General features: G+C 41.9%; 1 protein-coding gene across 1 annotated transcript in view; it reads left to right on the top strand.

Moving 5' to 3' along the window:
- Nucleotides 1-16,349, top strand: part of GADL1 (glutamate decarboxylase like 1) — a 564,135-nt gene that overhangs the window by 139,052 nt on the left and 408,734 nt on the right. Inside the window, exon 3 of the mRNA XM_073678031.1 lies at nucleotides 5,429-5,555. Coding sequence (XP_073534132.1) covers nucleotides 5,429-5,555 — 127 coding nt within the window. The remainder of the gene's footprint in view (nucleotides 1-5,428; nucleotides 5,556-16,349) is intronic.

Below are 16,349 nucleotides of genomic sequence, written 5' to 3'. Positions count from 1 at the left end.
AAGGTGCATGGCGGGAGGCATCTTCGCATGCGCCAAGGATCATTTATGATGGGCACACTTTTAGGCCGTGACCTAGGAGTCAGAGATGCTTCCAGGGGTCTTCCCCATGCTGTTCTCATGTCTTTTCAGCACTGTATGCATGTGTCTGATGATGTGTCACACACCACATGGCCAGATAAGGTTGTAAAATGTTAAAATGACATTTCCTGCTGAATGCATTTGTCTTGGTTGAAAGCAATGCAAAAGTGCAAAAACGCATCAAAAACGCTACGTGTGAACGTAGCCCAAGGTGTGGAGGAGTATTTTTGTTTTTGGTTATTTATTTTGCCTTATATACAAGTCATTACCCTGGAAAGGATGTTCCTTGACATATTTCCCAGGAAAATCCATTTTGGTTTAGTTTTTGTATGTTTTATTGTGAGTCTGTAAAAGTGGCGTAATACTCTGACAACGTTGTTGACAGCAGTGATCTGGGAGTCAGAAATGCTTCCAGGGGTCTTCCCCATGCTGTTACCATGTCATTTGAGCACTGTTCCCATCGATTTGGGCAATTTTTAGGCCCTCTGCAGACCGCCGCAGGGAGCCGTCTAAAAAATGCTCGAGTTTCCAATAGACTTACATTAGGCTCGTTGCTCGGGTCGAGCACCCGAGTATTCCATTTTGCTCGACCTGAGCATTTTAGTGCTCGCACATGACTAGTGGTAAACTTTATCTTGAAATAGAAAATAATTGTTGCATAAAATTAACTCAAGGCTTTCAAGGATGAAGGCTCTATGTTCTTCAGTCTTGTAGATGGCTTGGCAAATTTTTAACATATGTCTGTAAGATATTGTCTAAATAATATGATAAATTGCTATTGAGGGATCCAATTTCTGAAATTATAGGGAGGCTGGTGGGATTTGTTAGAGACTTGTGAACCTTTGATAAATGACATAGGAATGGCTTGCTGGAGTCTGTAATGGTGAGGAACTTTTTTTCCTTTTTACTTAATATGCCTTTGTCAAAGGCTGTATGGATAAGATTGGTATAATTCACTTGAATAGATGGAAAAGGATTTGAGGGTGTCATGGAGTAGTGGTCAGGACTGGATAATAAATTACACTACCGTTCAAAAGTTTGGGGTCGCCCAGACAATTTTGCGTTTTCCATGAAAACTCATACTTTTATTTATCAAATAAGTTGCAAAATGATTAGAAAACATAGTCCAGACATTGACAAGGTTAGAAATAATGATTTTTATTAGAAAGAATAATTTTCTCCTTCAAACTTTGCTTTCGTCAAAGAATGCTCCCTTTGCAGCATTTACAGCATTGCAGATCTTTGGCATTCTAGCTGTTAATTTGCTGAGGTAATCTTGAGAAATTTCACCCCATGCTTTCTGAAGCCCCTCCCACAAGTTGGATTGGCTTGATGGGCACTTTTTGCGTACCATACGGTCAAGCTGCTCCCACAACAGCTCAATGGGGTTGAGATCTGGTGACTGCACTGGCCACTCCATTACAGATAGAATACCAGCTGACTGCTTCTTCCCTGAATAGTTCATGCATAATTTGGAGGTGTGCTTTGGGTCATTGTCCTGTTGTAGGATGAAATTAGCTCCAATAAAGCGCTGTCCACTGGGTATAGCATGGCATTGCAAAATGGAGTGATAGCCTTCCTTATTCAAAATCCCATTTACCTTGTACAAATCTCCCACTTTACCAGCATCAAAGCAACCCCAGACCATCACATTACCTCCACCATGCTTGACAGATAGCATCAGGCACTCTTCCAGCATCTTTTCAGTTGTTCTGCATCTCACAAATGTTCTTCTGTGTAATCCAAACACCTCAAACTTTGATTCGTCTGTCCATAAAACTTTTTTCCAATCTTCCTCTGTCCAATGTCTGTGTTCTTTTGGACAGAGGAAGATTAATCTTTTCATTTTATTAGCCAGTCTCAGATATGGCTTTTTCTATGCCACTTTGCCCTGAAGGTCAGCATCCCGGAGTCGCCTCTTCACTGTAGATGTTGACACTGGCGTATTGCGTGTACTATTTAATGAAGCTGCCAGTTGAGGGGCTGTGAGATGTCGATTTCTAAAACTAGAGACTCTAATGTAGTTGTCTTGTTGCTCAGTTGTGAAGCGGGGCCTCCTACTTCTATTTCTACTCTGGTTAGAGCCTGTTTGTGCTCTCCTCTGAAGGGAGTAGTACACACCGTTGTAGGAAATCTTCAGTTTCTTGGCAATTTCTCGCATGGAATAGCCTTCATTTCTGAGAACAAGAATAGACTGTCGAGTTTCACATGAAAGTTCTCTTTTTCTGGCCATTTTGAGAGTTTCATAGAATAAACAAATGTAATGCTCCAGATTCTCAACTAGCTCAAAGGAAGGTCAATTTTATAACTTCTCAAATCAGCCAAACCGTTTTCAGCTGGGCTAACATACTTGTGCAAGGGTTTTCTAGGGTTTTCTAAACATCCATTAGCTTTCTTACACAGTTAGCAAACACAATGTACCATTAAAACACTGGAGTGGTGATTGTTGGAAATGGGCCTCTCTACACCTATGTAGACATTGCAATAAAAACAAGACGTTTGCAGCTAGAACAGTCATTTACCACATTAACAATGTATAGAGTGTATTTCTGATTCATTTAATGTTAGCTTCATTGAAAAAAAATGTTCTTTGCTTTCAAAAATAATGAAATTTCTAAATGGCCCCAAACTTTTGAACGGTAGTGTATATGCTTCTTTCAAGTAGTCATTTTGAGGAGATTTCAAGGTTTAACCGTATTCCCTGTCCCCCTTCCCTATTTATTTATTTAGCTTTTCTCTACTTCATTAACCACTTTACCTTCCATGTGCCAACACCCTTTTTTTTTTCCTTTCTCTCTCCTTTTTTTTTTCCCTTTTTTCTTTTTCCTTGCTTTCTCCCCTTCCCCTTTAGGGGTATTCCTTATGCTTTATGGAGCCATTTTCTCCTACTTAAAGCCCTCAGTTGTTGTGTCCTGTTCATTTGGTTTTTATACCTCGAGAAAGGCGCCGGTCCGGCGCAGAATCGCGTTGGTATTAATAAAAACCATCTTCGAATCCCAAGCCTCTTCATTCCCGCAGCACAGCCAGCCTAAACGTGCCAGCTTCCATTTTTTTTAATTTATTAAAGGGGCTCAATCTTGTTTGATAAATTTAATTCATCTTTAGACTGCTCAGCTTAAGTTTGATAGCTTACTAGGTCTTCCAAGTTATCCCATATAATTTTTGAGCAATTTTGGTGCACAGGATCACAATTTAGGCCTCTTCTCTTTTCCCTCATTAGTTTCTAATAGGTTTCATTCTTTTGTTGGATGTGTTAAAAACATGTAATTTGAGGCATGTAAGATAGTTTTCTGGTCCAAATTAAAGTGCTTCTCCCAGAATCAAAAGTTGTCCCTATGGGTCTGACTTCTAGGAACTTCAGCAATTCTGAGAACAATGCTTGAAAATGAGCTCTGCATAACGCCATCTTGAATTTATTGTCTATGGGAATGCCAGAAATAGTCACTTTCTGAGAATAACTTTTTAAGACAAAATTCTGGCACATGTAGCTTAGTAAACCAGCCCAAATGTCCATATACTGTATTTGGGATGTGAATATTAAATTTGTATTTTTCATATTTTTCATAAGTATGTGATGTTGATTATCAATCCAAATTTCCATTCCAATACTCATATTGAGTGGCTGAGAAATTTGGAAAGAATAATGTAACTCTTATTAAGAGCTGCTGTAGGAGCCTCCAACCTTTTTCTCGATTACCTTGACAAAGAGGTATGCCTACCAGCCACATAATTATGATTCAGCTGCCATTTTACAACCCCTATAAAATCAATTGATGATTAATTCTGACAATACTTCATTTACACCCACTAAGTAGACTCAACAAAGCAATTTTTTGCAGTTTATAGTTAACAATCTTGTTCAATCATCATCAATTACTTTCCATTCGCACATAGTGATTTTCTTGCTATGCTCTTTGGCTTGCTCCAGGCAAGCTTTTACAGTTTACTAGCTTGCTTAATGGTTTTGTGTAAAACAGCAGAAGGATGGATAACTTACACATATTTTTGCCATTCTGTGTGCTAAATGAGCCACATTAAATGTTTAAAAAATCCATGATAAGGGAGAATATTGTATCTAATTTGGCACAAGCTTCCAAGGAGCAAGAAAAATATTGATCAAATGAGTCTTTCATTAAATGGCACATCTTGTATTCCTAATGATGTGCACAATTATATTTGTATATTTTTCGCATAGTTTATTAATCAACAAATTAAACATCAAGTTGAGCTTGTCTATTTTCAGAACTACTATCAAAGAGCTTGTTTTTTTTAGGGCAAGTTTTAGGTTTGAATTGCATGATTCATTTTACCACATAATGTTATGAAAAAAGGGAAATAAATTCCAAGTGAGATGAAATGGAAAAAAAAAAACATAACTTTTTTATTTTTCCATCAATGGCTCTGTTTATGATCTTGTTTTTTTATGCTCCCTAAGCCATAGTTTTTATGGATACTGATTTGGTTTACAATGTTTTCATTGCTTTTCATGGGAGATGGTTTCCTTTTTGGTTAACGTATGGGTTAAATAATTTTATAGTTTAATTGTATGAACTCGACTTTAATTCTAAATTTTTAAATTAGGAAAAGGGTCGTGATTTAAAGAAGACCTGTCACTAGGCAAAAAGTGGCCAATTTTTGTTTTTATTTTATTCCTATTGCTCCCCTGACTAATTCTTTCATTGTTTGTTTGTTTTTTTTAATTAACCTTATGGTTTCTAAAATATGTGCCTTTTTTATGGTCCTTACCAACAGGTCATAGCTCACATGGTAATAATGCAGAGCAGTCTGAAGACACTAGAAAATCCTGTGGACCATGCCCCCTTAAAAAGACCATACAAAATAGCACAAAATGTTCAAAAATGAAACATATATCCCACACTGATTGCCCCTAATGTATGATATGAATACATTCACATTCAATGTCTAACAAGAAACTGCAGGCTTGGATGGCTCAAATTATAGACCTCTGTGTTGCTCTTTCTCCTCCTCAGTTCAGTGATTATGTGTTCAGTACATTCCCTGTGTGTTATCCTTACTCCCACAGTTCAATGTACACTAGCAGTACACTGTGCCCATGTACTGCCTACAGCCAGACCTCCCCACTCAGCTAAGCATTGTGTCAGCTCAGGGCGCTAATGCAAACTGTGCCAAAAGTTTATTTCTTTATTGAAAGTTCAGTAGATGTAAATAAGATAGAAATGCTAGAACTGTAAGTGATAATGATGACAAAGTGTTCACTGTGCAATCTCGCTCATTCCTATGGGTGTGAAGATTGGATAGTGTAATGCTTTATTTGCCAAAGGTTGTAAGTATATCTAATGTGATATCATAGCACATTCTCTTATTACAGGTCTGTGAATGGAAAGATCCTGAACAGCTTAAGAAACTCCTAGATGTAAATCTGAAAGACATTGGAGAACCTCATCAGAAATTATTACAACTTTGTCAGAATGCTATTAAGTATAGTGTCAAAACAAGTAAGAAATCAAACTGTTAAATGCTTATAATGTTGGTCAAGAAACATATACTTGTATTATAGAGATGAAATCTTTGTGTGCCTTTCATTCATTGTTCAAATATATGCCAATAATCTTTACAAAAGTAAAATGTTACTGATAACCTGTCACCAGGTCAACAGTGCACAGTTTGTGCTTTTATTTTATTCCGGCTTTATCCCCCGAGTATTCAATTTTTTTAATCTGCCATAGAATTCCAGAGATGAGGAACTTTTTATTTAATTATAATTTTTATGGCCATCAACAAGGAGGTGAGGCTGGAGAACATTCTCTTGGGTGTGCCATTAGGTTGTTTATGCATTAGTACCCTGTGAGCACCGCCCTTTTGTAAAAACCATAATAAATTAGCACTAAATAAAATTGCCCACATCTTTGGAACCAAGTGGCAGATTTCAAAAGAAACAAACAAAAAATAAAGAAAAATAAAAACAGAATACTTAGTGAGCATTGGTAATAAAATAAGAGCAAAAACTGGCCACTTTTGACCTGGTGACAGGTCCTCTTTAACCTTACTTCTACTGTGCTGATTGTTAAAGTTTTATATGTATATACCACATGTCATGCAGGTAAGTTTAGGCTTTATTTTTAGGGATGAGCGAGTATGCTCATCGCTACTCGTCACTTGCCCGAGCATCACATTGCTCAGGGTGCTTGTTACTTGGCGAATATTGTTTAAATGTTCGGGCGTGAGCTCAAGTTCCCGCCCCACATGTTTGGCGCTTTTTAGGCAGCCAATTAACATGCAGGGATAGCCTGACAGTCACTGTAATGCCATAGCCTTGTTGGTTGTGGCATTACAGTGATTGACTGGCCACATTGCATCATAGGGTCTATATAAGACCCGGGACCCTATGCTCATCACAGTCTACCCCATCAAACAGGCAGAGTAGGGAGAGGTGCTGCTGAGCGAGGCAGAGAATTTGAGCTTGTTTTAGGCAGGTATTCCACACCACTATTATTCATTTCATCTACACTAACAGTCCTTGTAAGGGCTCATTCTGATGAATATTAATACTGCTGTTAGCAGTAATTGGGCAGAGTTTGTGGAGAGATAGTATAGTACAGAATATGGTTCACTGCAGGTTCTTTCTGCTGCTGGTGCTCATATCAATAGCCCTAGATATCAGGGCTAATAATATTCTTTTTGCTCTTAATCCTGATAATTGTAGTGAAAAGCAATATAATACACCATTTATACTGGTCCATATGCTTGTTAACAGCATACAGCCAGATTAGTGCAAGCAGAGAAACTTGTTCATCATCAGAGGTGATCAAATATTACTGCGGTAATAATCGTGAACTTTTTTGGAAGTTGTCAAATATTATACTTTATTTAAAATGAGCAAGGCGCGTGGTAAGGGATGGGGAAGTGGACATGATCTGATGGTGCATGCAGAGGCCGAGGCTGTGGGTAAAGTGTGCCAGTTGTGCGTTTAAAACATATATCCAGACTTGGCCGCTGACCAATAGCATCGCTCTACTGCTATTGCAGACAAACATGGTCATCAGAGGTGATCAAATATTTCTGCAGTAATAATCCTGAATTTTTTTGGAAGCTGCCAAATATTATACTCTATTTAAAATGGGCAAGGCGCATGGTAAGGGACGGGGAAGTGGACATGATGATGATGGTGCACACAGAGGCCGAGGCTGTGGGCAAACTGTGCCTGCTGCGGGAGCACAACAAACACCCACATCATGTCGAACTAGCTTCCTGTCCCACTTTCTAGGGGATCGGAGAACACCATTCTAGAACGCAGACCAGTGTGAAAAGGTTGTTGGTTGGATAGCAGATAATGCTTCCTGTCAGTTTGCCACCACCACAAGCGATTCCACACTTGGACACTCTGAAGAGCTTTTCACATTTCCATTTTAAGATTCTGGCCCCTCGCCCTGGCCTCTTCAAGCAGGACATGAGAAGATTGCATGTAGCGATGCCCAAATATTTGCGCAGCCACGGTCACAAGAAGGGAAACTGCAATTACTGTCTCAACAGGTTGATGATGATGAGAGACAATTGCCAGAAAGTCAGGAGTAGGGCCAGAGTGCATATGTGGAAGACAAGCTGGTGAGCACAGAGGAGGAAGGGAGCCATAGCACCACAAAAGGTAGAAAAAAACAGTGATGTGGCCACAGACGCAAGGCGGGCAACTCTTCCCCAGAACAACAATACGAGGGAAGTTTCCAGTCCAACTGCTAGGACTTCCCAAGTCTGGCGCTTTTTTAAAGACTGTCAGTTAATCCAAAAAGGCCATTTGCAACTTCTGCCATGCAAGAATCAGCAGGGGCAGCAAAACTACCAGCCTGACCACCCCCAGCATGTTCAGCCACATGAAAGCAAAGCACTAGGGATGAGCGAGTATACTCGTTACTATTCGGTACTCGCCGAATAGTACAGTACTCGGGCTAACGAGTACAATGTAAGTCAATGGGAAAAGCGAGTAAGCCGAGTAATTGTCTGCTGGAGCCTATAAAGCGGTCTGGGGGCTGAGGAAAAGGCTGAAATGGGTGCATGATTGTTTAAAAGCCGGCGGTAAAAAGCCGCCAGCTTTTAAACAATCACTCAGCCCCATACTCGCTTCCCCGCAGCCTCCCATCCCGATCCTCCGCTCCCCCCGCCGCTTCCCATCCCGATCCTAAGTTAGGACCGAACGGGGAGCGAAGCACCAGGGAGCGGGGTGCGCAGCACCAGTGAGCGGGGAGCGAAGGACCCGGGCGGGGAAGCCGGCAGTGAAAAGACTTCACCGCCGGCTTTCCCGTTCGGTGCTGCGCTCCCCGCTCCCCGATATACACTCCCCGCTCCCTGGTGCTTCGCTCCCCGCCCGGTCCTAACTTAGGATCGGGATGGGAGGCAGCGGGGGAGCGGGGAGCATACATTAGGGAGCGCAGCACCGAACGGGAAAGCCGGCAGTGAAAAGACTTCACTGCCGACTTTCCAGCTGGTTATTTCAAATGAACAGCTGAGGTATCAGCTGATGCTGATCAGCTGTTCATTTGAAGTAGAACAGCCTGTTCCTGCCTGCTGTACCTGGCTGGACACAAAAATATGGCGAAGGCCACGTCAAATTTTTGGTGAAAAATTCACTAAAAAATAAAAAAAAAACACATTTAGGGATTGCATCTTTATTAACCCCTCCACTTGAGGGATTAATAAAGATGCAGTCCCTAAATTATTATTTTTTTTATTTTTTAATTAATTTTTCCAAAAAATTTTGACGTGGGCTTTGCCATATTTTCGTATGCCAGCCAGGTACAGCATCCAGGAATGAGCTGCCCCCAACCCACAGCTGCCTATTTGTACCTGGCCAGACACAACAATATAGGGAAGCTCTTTTTTTTAATATTTCATGAATTTCATGAAATAATAAAAAAAAAAATTACGTGAGGCTTCGCCCCATTTTTGTGTCTAGCCAGGTAGAACTAGGCAGCTGGGGGCAGGAATCCGCAGCGCAGGGAGGACCAAGCTTTCTGGGCCCCCCCCGCTGCGAATTGCAGTCCGCAGCCACCCCAGAAAATGGCGCGTTCATAGAAGTGCCATTTTCTGGCGCTGTACCCAACTCATCCAGGGCCCTGGTGCTGTGGCTCACTGGGTAATAAAGGGGTTAGGGCCAGCTTTGTATTATCCGCTGGCTCTAAGCCCGAAATTCATGGGGTCACGCCAATATTAGACATGGCCACCATGAATTTCTAGTAAAGTATTTAAAAAAAACACAACACATAGAAAAAAATATTTTATTAGAAATAAAACAAAAAAACACTTAGAGACTCCATCTTTATTAAAAAAAATTATCTCCCGTCCGACGTAGTCCAATGAAGTCTTCTTCTTTAGCTCAGCTACATCTCTGGTAGAGATTCTCTACCAGAGATGTAGCTGAGCTGTGCGGCCGTGGGAAAGTTGATGTGAGTTCATGCAATCAAGCATGAACTCACATGAACCCTCTGAAGGCACCGCGGCTACTTCAAATGAACAGCTGATCAGCATCAGTTGATACCTCAGCTGTTCATTTGAAATAACTGGCGGGAAAGCCAGCAGTGAAAAGACTTCACCGCCGGCTTTCCCATTCGGTGCTGCGCTCCCTGCTCCCTGATGTAGGCTCCCCGCTCCCCCGCTGCCTCCCATCCCTATCCTAAGTTAGGACCGGGCGGGGAGCAAAGCACCAGGGAGCGGGGAGCGTACAACAGGGAGTGGGGAGCACAGCACCGAATGGGAAAGCCGGCGGTGAGGATCGGGATGGGAGGCTGCGGGGAAGCGAGTATGGGGCTGAGTGATTGTTTAAAAGCCGGCGGCTTTTTTCCGCCTGCTTTTAAACAATCATGCACCCATTTCAGCCTTTTCCTCAGCCCCCAGACCACTTTATAGGCTCCAGCAGACAATTACTCACCTTACTCGCTTTTCCCATTGACTTACATTGGGACCTACTCGTTACGAGTATAGCGAGTCCGATTATTTCACTACTTGCTCATCCCTACAAAGCACTTGACTATCTGGGCTGAATGCCAGGGTCCAGAAACAGTGTCTGAGGGTGACACCACTGCCTGTTCTGCCGATGCATGACTCAGGTGAAGATGCCTCCCACCCTGCACCTGTCGTTGCACACTTGAAACCACAATCATTAGCAACCACGTCCACGTCCTTGTCCCAGGGCACTGTTAAGTTGTAAACGTAGTCCTGGAAACGTAAGCACAAATACGCAGCCACCCACAGGCCACAATACTAAACTGCCACATTTCCAAACTGGTTGCACTAGACATGTTGCTTTTTAGGCTTGTGGAGAAGGAAGCTTTCCACAACTTCATAGCGGAGGCTGTCCCTAGGTACTCGGTCCCCAGCCGCCAATATTTCTCCCGGTGTACCATCCCCACATTACACAAGCATGTGTCCCAGAACATTACCCATGCCCTTACCATTGCACTTACTGAGAAGGTCCACCTAACCATGGACATGTGGACAAGTTCTTGTGGCCAAGGATGCTACATTGCACTTATGGCACACTGGGTAAATATTGTGGAAGCCAGGACCCAGTCGGACACTGGGGCGGAACATGTGCTACCGACGCCGAGGACTGCGGGCCCTGGTTCAATCAGGGTTGACCCTACATTCTACCGCAGTTCCTACAGCTCCTCCTCCCCCTCAGCCTCCATTTCCAAAATGACCATATCAGACGCAAGCTGGAAGCACTGCAGCACTGCCTCGGACAAGCAACAACAGGCTCTGCTGAAGCAAATCTACATAGGTGACAAACCGCACACCGCTGTAGAGTTGTTGAAAGCTGTAACAAAGCAGGCAGATCTGTGGCCCTCACTCCTGAACCTACAGCCAGGCATGGTTCGTGTGTGACAATGGCCGGAACCTGGTGGCGGCTCTGAAGTTTGGCAACCTCGCAAATGTACCATGCCTGGCCCATGTGCTCAGTTTACTGGTTCAGAGGTTTCTCAAAACCTACCCTGATCTGCCTGAGCTGCTTGTGAAATATGCCGCATGTGTGCGCAGTTCCAAAAGTCAGCTACAGCTTCCACTGCCTTGACAGTGTTTCGTGTTTCAGCAGCGTTTTCAGCTTCCAGCTCACTGACTGGTGTGTGATGTCACCACACTTGGAACTTAACGTTGCATATGTTGGCAAGGATTTGTGAGCAGCAGAGGGCAGTTGTTGAGTACCAGCTCCAACATGCCCTTTGGTATTCCGGTCAGCCTCCGTACATAAAAGTTGATGAGTGGGCATGGATGTCTGACATCTGTGCAGTTCTCCAAAACTTTGAGGACTCCACCAAGATGGTGAGCAGCGATGATGCCATAATTAGCATCACCATCTCGCTTCTCTGTCTACTAAAACACTCGCTGCTCGCAATTAAAGAGGAGGCTTTGCAGGCAGAAAAGAAAACAAGCAGAGATGTCTCCAGCGGGATCAGGATTGTAGATATCTTTTAAAACTTCACTTTTAATTGCGTATCATAAAAGCCATGGATGAGTTACAAAGTAAGCAGTGTAGCGGCTCTCAAGTACAACACATTCCAATGCGTTTCGGCTAAACCTTATTCATGGAATAGTGGCAGGGTGCGATGAGATGGAGCAAGGAACTCTACAGGGTGATGCTACACAGCCCAGCTTCATCTCATCTCAACATGGATTGGGTGATACTAAGGAGGAGGAGGCTGAGGAGAAGGAACAGAAACTGGTTTTCTGTGATACAGACAGTACTACACACACCATATTTATACCATCTGTTCAGCGTGGATGGCCTGAAGAGGAGAAGGAGAGAGAGGTTGAGAAGGAGGACCAGGAGGAGGATAAGGAGGAGAATATGGACAGTCGTCCTCTTGGTTGGGACAGGGAAGTCTTGGCTGTTTGCAGTCTGGCACACATGGCTGAGTTTTTGTTTTGCTGACTTTCCCATGACCCTCGCATTGTACGCATTTTGGGCAACAGTAATTACTGGTTGGTGACACTTTTAGACCTGCTCTTCAAGGAGAACTTTGTATCTCTCCTTCCCGTGGCGGAGTGGTCTAATAAAATGTTGCAGTACCAGAAGGCCCTTGTTGAAGAATTGTTAAAAAATTTCCAGCTGACAATGCTGGTGGCTGAGGTCACATTTCCTTGAACAACCAAGTACAGGCGAGGGAGACACCAAATAGATGCAGTAGAGGCAGAGGAACACTGTCAAAGTTCGGGGACAGTTTTCTCAGACCCTCCCAGCGCCCAGGCCCTGATGCATGGTGGTTTACTCTGACAAGGATGGAAAAGTTTTGGAAGATGCTGAAGGACTACCATGGTGACCGTACCAGTGTCCTCCGTGATTCCTCTGTGAATTACAACTATTGGCTATCCAAGCTGGACACGTGGCATGAACTGTCTCTCTATGCCTTGGTGGTCCTGGCTTGCCCTGCCGCTAGCTTTTTGTCACAGCAGGTTTTTAGTGCTGCCGGGGGTATTAGAACTGATAAGCGCATCCTCCTGTCAACTGAAAATGCTGACAGGCTGACTCTTATCAAAATGAACAAGGGCTAGATTGGCCCAGAATTCTCAACACCACCGGATGATAGCAGCAGAACATAAACTCAAATCCATTGTTTGTTTGTTTGTTTTTTTGGTATTCCCTTGCATCCTTTACACCCAGACATGGGTATACACTTCAGGATTTCATCTTTTTTATGTCATCCTCCTCCGTCTCCTTCTCGTCATCCTCACCACCATATCAACAGGGTGACCATCATGCAACATTAATTTTTTTAAGGGTGTTTATGATGCCCGTAGGAACAACCTTTAGAGGCCTACATCTAGCATTCCATAACATATCTATATATAATCCCCAGGGGTAAATGTTTTTCAGCCCATGCACTTAGTTCATGAGCATTACCAGTCTAGGAGACCCACTCCTTAATAATGAGAAAAACATTTTTTACTGAGGCCCTCCACTACGTCTCCTCAATGTGGTATTGGAGTGCATCCTATTTTTTGGTAGCCCTTGCACTTACTGCATACACAATAACAGTATAAGAGACTAATTCCTTAATAATGGGAAGGCCAATTGAAATCGAATCTAAATTCTACAATATTACCTCTCTTATCTGCAATTCGTGTATGGGTGAGCTATCGCAATAGGGATATTGTATTACACGCATCCAACCAGAGATTATTGCCTTATACTCCTTGCTGCTGCTGCCAAACAAAAAATAAATAAATAAATATTTTATATTCCCTATTGATACTTCTGTTAGCTGCATTTACAATAGGAACATGTGCTAGGTGGTAACATCGCCTGGAAATGAGTGTTCATTCTGGTCACATACATCTCTACATCTCTTCCATGTGCATAACTTGATTTATTCTTCCCATGCACTCATTGACTCTCTTATCTGCAATTCGTGTACGGGTGAGCTATCGCACTATGGATAGCGTACTTCAAGTATCCAGACAGGGATCATTGCCTTATAGTCCTTGCTGTTGCAAACAACGACAAAAAAATTACATATATTCTATTCCTTATTGATACCGCTGTTAGCTGCATTTACAATAGGGACAGGTGCTCGGTAGTAACATATGTTGGAAATGAGTGTTCATTCTGGTTGCATACATCTCTTACACTGTAACTCAATTGCTTTTCTCAAAAAATCATTGAGAGATTCATGTTTTTTAATATACTCTGCACTCAGAAATTTATCAAAGCAGGCAGCTTGCGTTCCTCCATAGCTTGATGCTGCCACGTACGAAAAAAAAACTCTGCGGAGCCGTTTTAAATCTATTTTATATTCTCCCATATTACCTCTCTTCTCTGCAATTCATTTACAGGTGAGCTATTGCACTAGGGATAGCGTATTACACGCATCCAGCCAGGGATTATTGCTTTATACTCTGTGCTGCTGCAACTAAAAAAAAAAGAAAAAAAAAGTTTATTCTATTCCCTAATAATAACGCTGTTAGTTGTATTTAGAATAGGGACAGGTGCTAGGTATCATCGGCAGGAAATGAGTGTTCATTCTGATCGCATACATCTCTTCCACAGTCCATAAATGTGTTGCTTTTTCAAAAAATCAATGACAGATTCATGTTTTTTTAATATAATCTGCACTCAGAAATTCATTAAAGCAGACTGGGTTGCTTGCGTTCCTCCACAGTTTGGTGCTGCCACGTACCAAAAAAAATCCTTTGGGGCTGGATAAAATCTATTCTATGTTCCACAATATTATCTCTCTTATCTGCAATTCGTGTACTGGTGAGCTATTGCACTATGGATAGCATATTACACGTATCCAGCCAGGGATTATTGCCTTATATTCCTTCCTGCTGCAAGCAAACAAATTTTTTTTTTATACCGCTCTGAGCTGCATTTACAATAGGGACATGTGCTAGGCATCATCAGCTGGAAATGAGTATTTATTCTGGTCGCATACATCTCTTACTCTGTCTATTTCTTGATTGCTTTTTTCCAAAAATCATTGACAGATTCATGTTTTTTTAACATAATCTGCACTCAGAAATTTATTAAAGCAGGCTGGGTTGCTTGTGTTCCTTCACAGTTTGGTGCTATCAAATCCAAAAAAAACTCTTCTTGGCCGGCTAAAATCTATTTTATATTCTACAACATTACCTCTCATCTGCAATTTGTGTACGGGTAAGATATCGCACTGTGGATAGCATGTTACAAGCATCCAGCCAGGGATTATTGCTTTATACTCCATGCTGCTGCAAACATAAAAAAAATCTATTCTATTCCCTATTAGTACCGCTGTTAGCTGCATTTACAATAGCGACAGGTGCTAGATGGTAATATCTGCTGGAAATTAGTGTGTTTCTTCTGGTCACATACATCTCTTCCACAGTCCTTAAGTAGAATGATTTTTTTTTCCATACACTCATTGACCAATTCATAATTTTTACGGTGATCTGTACTCAGAAATTGATCAAAGTCGACAGAAGTTTATCATAGTTGACAGAAATTCATCAAAGTTGGCTGAAATGTTTCAAATTTGACATAAATTAATCAAAGTTAACAAAATTTAATGATTTAATGTGTCCATTCACAGTTTCTCTGCAGCTTCTGTATGTTAGAGGTAGTGGTGGGAGACTTGACGCTGTAATTACTACTTCAGAACTCTCTAGTGCTTTGTTTCCATCAATTTCTGGGTGCTTCTTGAAACATGTTTGGGGTCTTTGTCCTACTGGAACATCCATGACCTAGGATGCAAACCCAGCTTTATGACAGTGGGCACTACATTGTGACCCAAAATCCTATAGGAATCTTCACATTTCATTATGCCTTGCACACAGTCAAGGCACCCAGTCCCAGAGGCAGCAAAACAACCCCTAAATATATTTGAACCTCCACCATATTTGACTTTAAGTACTGTGTTCTTTTATTTGTAGGCCTCAGTCCATTTACAGTAAACAGTTGAGTGATGTGCTTTACCAAAAAGCTCTATCTTGGTCTCATTTGTCCCCAAGACACCTACTGGCCCTCTAAATATAGTGGAGTCCACTTGCTGGCACATTATAAATTGTGAGGGCCACCTGTTGGACATCAAAGTTTCAAACTTTATAGAATATATACAAAAAAGAAAATTTTACCGCCTCTGATGGATACATTATATTGCAATAGTCGCATGCTGGCCCTCCAAGTTTCAAATTTTACAGTATTAATACGGAAAAGAAAATTTGCCCACCTCAAATGGATAAATTATATTGCAGTAGTAATATACGGCTGTGCAAAATATAGCTGGCTGCTGGCCCTCTAACAATAGTGAAGGCCAACTGCTGGCCCTCTAACAATAGTAAGGGCCGCCTCATGGCCCTCTACAAATAGTGAGGGCCGTCTGATGGCCCTGGAAAAAATAGGCTTTGTGACTTTCCTAAATGAAACAGGAAGTGTCTAATCATGTCTCTCACACCACATGGCCAGATAATGTAGTAAAATGTTAAAATTACATTTACTGGTGAGCGTATTTTTCACCAACCATTGAAAGCAATGCGAACGTTCAAAAACACTACGTGTGAACATAGCCCAAGGTGTGGAGGAACTTTTTGTTCTGTTTTTTATTTTGCCTTAAATACAAGTCATTATCCTGGAAAGAATGTTTCTTAACATTTTTTCCAGGAAAATCCATTTTATCTTCGTTTTTGTATGTTTTATTGTCAGTCCGTAAAAGTGGCGTAATACTCTGACAACATTGTTCATAGCAGCGATCTGGGATTCAGAGACGCTTCCAGGGGTCTTCCCCATGCTGTTCATATGCTATTTCAGCACTGTTTCCATCGATTTAACC

Source organism: Phyllobates terribilis, unplaced genomic scaffold (genome assembly GCF_046119375.1).
Source record: "Phyllobates terribilis strain yellow unplaced genomic scaffold, ASM4611937v1 Scaffold_4__5_contigs__length_816908805, whole genome shotgun sequence".
Taxonomy (NCBI): Eukaryota; Metazoa; Chordata; class Amphibia; order Anura; family Dendrobatidae; genus Phyllobates; species Phyllobates terribilis.
Note: the sequence above shows the minus strand (reverse complement) of the source record. Positions and strands in the feature narration are given on the sequence as shown.